This window comes from Perna viridis, chromosome 9 (genome assembly GCF_037379345.1).
Source record: "Perna viridis isolate PV_CMFRI_1.1 ecotype Kerala chromosome 9, ASM3737934v1, whole genome shotgun sequence".
NCBI classification, from domain to species: domain Eukaryota; kingdom Metazoa; phylum Mollusca; class Bivalvia; order Mytilida; family Mytilidae; genus Perna; species Perna viridis.
This window is the reverse complement of record NC_142453.1, coordinates 36,951,920-36,958,452: the sequence shown is the minus strand read 5'-3', so window position 1 is coordinate 36,958,452 and position 6,533 is coordinate 36,951,920. Positions and strand designations below refer to the sequence as shown.

General features: G+C 30.9%; 1 protein-coding gene across 1 annotated transcript; it reads left to right on the top strand.

Annotated features, from left to right (window-relative positions):
* Positions 1-483: 483 nt before the first annotated feature.
* Positions 484-3,442, top strand: LOC148608231 (complement C1q tumor necrosis factor-related protein 3-like). Its single transcript, XM_088545305.1, has 2 exons — positions 484-756; positions 2,799-3,442. The coding sequence occupies exons 1-2, from the start codon at positions 591-593 to the stop codon at positions 3,227-3,229; spliced, it is 597 nt and encodes a 198-aa protein (XP_088401431.1). The 5' UTR covers positions 484-590; the 3' UTR covers positions 3,230-3,442.
* The last annotated feature ends 3,091 nt before the right edge of the window (positions 3,443-6,533 follow it).

Below are 6,533 nucleotides of genomic sequence, written 5' to 3'. Positions count from 1 at the left end.
TTATTTTGTATATTTGTGTTATAAATATTTAGTTTCCCTAATATCGTTGTTACAAGGGATTCAAACCTATTTGAACTGTTTATTTTTTTGCGTGTTTCATTGTGTAATATATTTTTTTTACAGTGGCCAGATTTTAAAGAGGGAGGGTTGAGATCACGCGGCATTTTTGGCCCCTGTCCCAAGTCATAAACTTCTGGCCTCTGTATATCTTGTTTTGTTTTCACCTATAGTTTATTTTTATGTAATTTGAGTATATATCAGCAACTCTTTCGCTGAACTTGTGTATAATGGTGTTTTTTTGGGTCAACTGCAGTCTTCCTTGTGGTGTGAGGGTTTCCTCATCGTCCTTAAAAGACCAATGAGTGGCCTTGGGCTAACATTTTCATCCCGTTGAAGTTGTTGTTTCTTTGACATATTCACCATACCAATTCTCGTTATATTTCATAAAATTATGTTTGTGATCATGTGATAAGCAAGCAACGTCGTTTCACTGGAAAATTAATTATAACTGAAAAACAGTTCAAATAGCACGATAATACAGACTAAACACCTCATTTTCGAAAAGATTTTTTAGAAAAGAATTATACAAAATGAAGAACTTGTTTTTGTTGATTCTACAAATATCGTTAGTTTTGGCGATGTCTATTGAAAATATCACTTCATCTAAATCTCATGAAGACAGAATTCAGGAATTGGAAAACATAATGCAGGATATGCGAAGTCAGATTCAATTATTAAACGAAACTTGCAACAAAGGTTAGTTTTTAAATTAGACTGTAAATAAATAAAGCAGAAGTCTTCAGCTTGATAATTTTCCATTTAACGTCGAATTATCATGTTTTGTTTGCATTCTTTAAATATGTACTGACATGATAATGATAATTGCATTTCTGTAATTTAAAAAAAAAACATTTCTTTTTTCAACAAAGATCTAAAACTATAAGTTTACAGAAATACGACATTTATCGAATTGTAAATTGAGGTTATTGCACATTGTCCCGAGTAGATATTATATTGCACGAGCTTGCAAGTGCAATATGATACTATGCAAGTGATAGACTAATTATGGAAACTAAGATTGTAGCGTATATTAAAAAATATATATATTCAAATGGTAAAGATTAAACAAGGAAAACAGACTCACACAACAAAAATATGAAATAACACGTACAAAGAAACAAAAGTAAATGGGGAATCATGACTCCACTTAAAACGGGGTGCATGGAACAGATGGAACATCTACAAAAATATTTAAAGAAAAAAGTAAAATTTATCGATATCGATGGAATTAGCCTTTTTTAGTTATATTTAGGTTATTTGTGAAATCGATATGTGGTTGAATGGACACAATACGTTGTTCAACAAATTTATATGCTTTTGAACTCGTTTAATATCGAACATAATTATATCTTCGAACTAATGTATTTTTTCCTCTCACTTACGACTCAAATATTATATTCATATAAACTGACGAAGCATCAACATAAACGGAAAAATTCAGAAACCTGAATTAAAGCATATTGGCAAATTGGGAATACAATAGACGAAGACAAATACATTGACAAAGTAGTCCGCAGAATAAAATACAATAGACAAAGACAAATACATTAACAAAGTAGTCTGCAGAATAAAATACAATAGACAAAGACAAATACATGGACAAAGTAGTCTGCAGAATAAAATACAATAGACAAAGACAAATACAATAGACAAAGACAATTACAATAGACAAAGACAAATACAATAGACAAAGACAAATACATTGACAAAGTAGTCTGCAGAATAAAATACAATAGACAATGACAAATACATTAACAAAGTAGTCTGCAGAATAAAATACAATAGACAATGACAAATACATTAACAAAGTAGTCTGCAGAATAAAATACAATAGACAAAGACAAATACAATAGACAAAGGCAAATACAAGAGATAAAGGCAAATACAATAGACAAAGGCAAATACAAGAGATAAAGGCAAATACAAGAGATAAAGACAAATACAAGAGATAAAGACAAATACAATAGACAAAGACAAATAAATTGACAAAGTAGTCTGCAGAATAAAATACAATAGACAATGACAAATACATTAACAAAGTAGTCTGCAGAATAAAATACAATAGACAAAGACAAATACAATAGACAAAGGCAAATACAATAGACAAAGACAAATACAATAGATAAACGCAAATACAAGAGATAAAGACAAATACAATAGACAAAGACAAATAAATTGACAAAGTAGTCTGCAGAATAAAATACAATTAGATAAAAAAAGCTGAAAATAAGGGTAACAAGACAGCACACAAAAAAAACTTGTAATATTACCTCCCACAAAAACCGGGAGTGACCTCAGGTGCCGCAGAAGGGTATGCATGTCCTGCTTTGCCATCGACACGCGTCACACTGTAAGTAAGTAAAATCTAATAAGCGTCACCAATTCAGTAACATGTACAATTCTACAGATGATGACGCATCGGTACAATTCCGGAAAAGATCATCCCGTGCAAATACAGAATGCCTTTAACGTAGTTTTCTCGGCTTTGACATTAAAATAATCAAGCATATATTTCTACTTTATATTATTGTCTAATATTTTATTCGTTATGCTTAAAGATTTCAATATTTTTATAACGGTTTCGTATTACAAGTCATAATGTCAAAGTGACGGAAATCAAGCATTTTGCCCACAAACTGAAGCATGAATGAATACATAAGTAGTTTCACATGCAAATCCATATACCTGACTATAAAGGACACAATTAAGTTGATCATCTATTTATACTTTATTTATAGTAAAGAAGATGGATGAACCAGTTCTATTTTATGCCGCAAGCACAAAAACTTTAAATTTAGAAATAAAATCAACTGTTGTATTTGACAAGACAATTTTAAATCTTGGAGGATATTACAATGAGTTTGACGGAGTGTTTGTTGCGCCGATAAATGGAATATATATGTTTTCCTGGAGTGTTTGCACTACTGCATCCAATTACATCTTCGCCGAACTTGTGGTGGAAAATGATATCATATCCGTCGCAGGAGAATATGAAAGTCATGGTCATTATGACTGTGGATCAATGACAGCATTGAATAAAATGAACAAGAATGACCATGCCTGGATAAGGACGACAGATTATACTCATAATTCAAAAGTGAATCACATGTACACCTCTCAAGGCGTTGGGAGTAATACGTTCATGGGGGTTTTAATTCATACTCTTTAGTACGACACGTGCTAGGTAATAATAATAAAAGGATAATTAATTAGTTATCGTGAATAACCAAAATATTTAAAGTATCTCAATGCGTTCTTGGCACGAGTGATCATTTTTTTTTGGTTATTCAAAATAACCAATTGATTAACCTGCTATATATGTAATAAAAAATGGTAATTGATTCATATAATACTTTACAAATATTAAATTATTTATGCATCATTTTTAATTATTTATTACATTACAATTCCGTCCAGTTAAATTATCTTTATTTCAAATAAGTTTTCATTATACAATTTATTCCCTGTTGATTTTGTAGTCAACAATCAAAAGTAGATTAAAATCCTTTTTTTTTTCAAAAATCTAACTCCATTGTGTGATATTTCAATAATAATTCAAACATTGACATTAACAAATACATACAAGTTACTAAACGACAGAATCATAATGAGGTGTGCGCCGTAATTTATATTAACCTCTTGATGCATTATTTCGGAAAAAAAATTTTTGACTGGAATCTTATCTAATGTAAGTGATTGGATGTGTTTGATGAACATTCGAAAAGTGAAGGAACAGTGCTATCAATAAAATTTTCATACGGCCACTTTTATTATCATGTAATCAAATTATACATTGAAGGAAACTTTATTCGATAGGACATAGTTGTTTTGATCCCCCCTTTTTGGATATAAAGTGAGTAACTCCTGTTTTCTAACAAGAACACCTGGTCAGTATCTGATACTTAAGGTGTGGTCCATGTTACTGATTTTTTAAAATCTTTTTCAAAAACTGAAGACATCGCTTCAACATTTGTCGTCACGACTTTGTTGACTGTGATTATGTATCTGTTCCTATGATGACTAATGTAGTACATTCGTCGTATATTTTCTTCGTCGTAATTCTACATGGCCTACAAGTGTATTTGCATGAAGCAGAAACTCTCGTCTCTCAAAAACACTTGTGATACCTGTCGTTTATTGATTGTCCTTCTTACTGTTTCTTATTTTGACACTTTACGTTATCTTAAACATGGTTTTGCTCATCGATTTCCACCATTTGACATCCCCCTTTTTGAGTAACTTCGATATTCTTACTTGTTTTTTTCGATACTTTTAGAAATATTTTCTGTTGTAAAGTTAGTTGTAAAGTTATGCACCCATCGAAAGGGAAGAATGAAATTTTCAAAATACATTTGTATATATGTAAAAGAAAGAAAAACAATTAAAGACAGAAAGAAACATAAAACATCCAACCAAACAAACACAATGATTCAACCTTTGATGTTCATAGTTTCGAATAAAGTATTCAAACCTCACAATTGGACGAAACAACTCAAAAGATGATCTTGGTTAAAGGCAAAAAAAATATTTTTTTTTTAAATGATAAACGCAACAAAATAAGTAAATAACATTCTTTCTACAACTTAAACCATCAATTAGCTAGAGGAATAGGATTGACATTTCCTTCATAAATTACCTGCTGTTGCTCATCTAGTCATGTCTGTTATTCTTTACGTTGGGCGAAGATCTATTTAGGCTCGTTCCTCCCTCTTTAGCGTACTTTACCATTATCATCAAAATCTGGGTTATACTAAATTAGTTTATTGATGAACTATTTTTATGTAATAAATGTGTAGTTGGAAGTGCTACATGTCTACTCGGAATAGGGAAACATAAAATAGGATCAGCTTTGAACTGCAAATCATCAGTTAATAACTGGTAAATGTAATTGCAGTCTTGGCACCTCCAATATTTTATATGATCTGCACTTGCGAATCAAGTATTAATTTAGCAAAATGCATTATTGTACACGTAATCTGTCAAAAAGATGATATTTTCTGTATTGTACATTACATTATATCGTAACTAAAAGTCTTTTCAGTAGAAGGTATAGAACTAAAGTTTAGTTGTAAGATACGGGTCTCTTCTCATCTAGCTCTTTACTACAATAATTTTGCAATTTTTTCTTATATCGGTGGCGATGAAATGAATAAAACAAATTATCAGACATAAGATAACATTAGATAAATGAATGATGAAAATGATATAAGATTAACTGGATAATTCTTACTGAGTTGATTAAAACTGGTTGTTGTTAAGAATTTTTTCCGAGTTTATATCAGGAAAATAGTTACAGAATCATAAGTAAATACTCCTGATGTTCATTGGTACAATAGGCGCTGTTGGATGTTATAAAACAGTACGGTTACCGGTTATATTGCACTACTGATTTCACTTCCATATGCCAATCCTTATCACACTGCGCTTTATTAAGGTGCGTCTATATGGGGTATGGTCGAGGATCCTTAATTGCTGCATTCAATGTAACTTGTTTTGATTTAACATCATCAGGTTAATCTGTATAGCGATAAAATGTGCATCCTCTCATTTGTGGGTGCTCTTTTATCTTTGCGACAATTCGATATAACAAAAGATTCCGAGCTTTTTGTTTGACTTTGTTAGGATTTTTTTTTATCAAAACGGAAGCTTTTATAAAAATGATTGAGGCAATTTTGGTGTTGTTAAAATATGATAAAACAGCAACAAGGAAGTATCTTTTGGAGTTGAAAGTGAAGGGTATGGACTTTCATGAATGATCTCTATTGACGACTGCTGAGAATTACGAAATCATTATAAACTTGTAAAAATAAACTGTTGGTGTCGGATTAAATAATACTTGTACTAATCTCAAGATTTATGAATGCCATCTTTTTGCTTTTAACACTAAAAAAATGTTTTTCTCTTAGTTCTTAAAGTACATAAGTTGTTGAAGTCTTCCGTAAGTTATAAGCACGATTGCTGTCTTGATTGATAAGAGAAATTAAATCTGAGTGAAACGAAGGTTGAAACATTAAATTTACTGACAGAAATATATTGCTTTGTTTATTGTTTCTTTGGCATCACCACTTTTCTGTTTTACAGTCGTCAAAAACATTTATATATTTTGGCATTATCGCTGAACGCATACACTGTGTAACGACGCAATTGTGACTATATGTACAAAAATACAAATCGTATACAAAAATGCAGATTTCGGTATGTTGTACACATAGGACATTCCTCATATTTTGTTGAGCACTAGGATATTGACGAGCAAACTATGTTTTTATTTAAATTCAACGTTCCAAATACCACGATATGACATTTTGTGCAACCACATTTTTAGGCCATTGACGGTTATGTAGTCACTTGAAATATCGACTAATTATTTTGACATATCAGTCTTAGTACAAGATAAGCCTGATTTATACTTGCATCTGCATTAAATGAAGAGTAACATAATTCAGTATCACACATGTATTGTTCAAATACAG

What these genes read in the sequence shown, in the direction of transcription:
- LOC148608231 (XM_088545305.1), top strand. Translation starts at nt 591, where the DNA reads ATGAAGAACTTGTTTTTGTTGATTCTACAAATATCGTTAGTTTTGGCG. An exon ending in AAACGAAACTTGCAACAAAG is followed by an intron (nt 757 to 2,798) that starts GTTAGTTTTTAA and finishes CTTTATTTATAG; the next exon opens with TAAAGAAGATGGATGAACCA.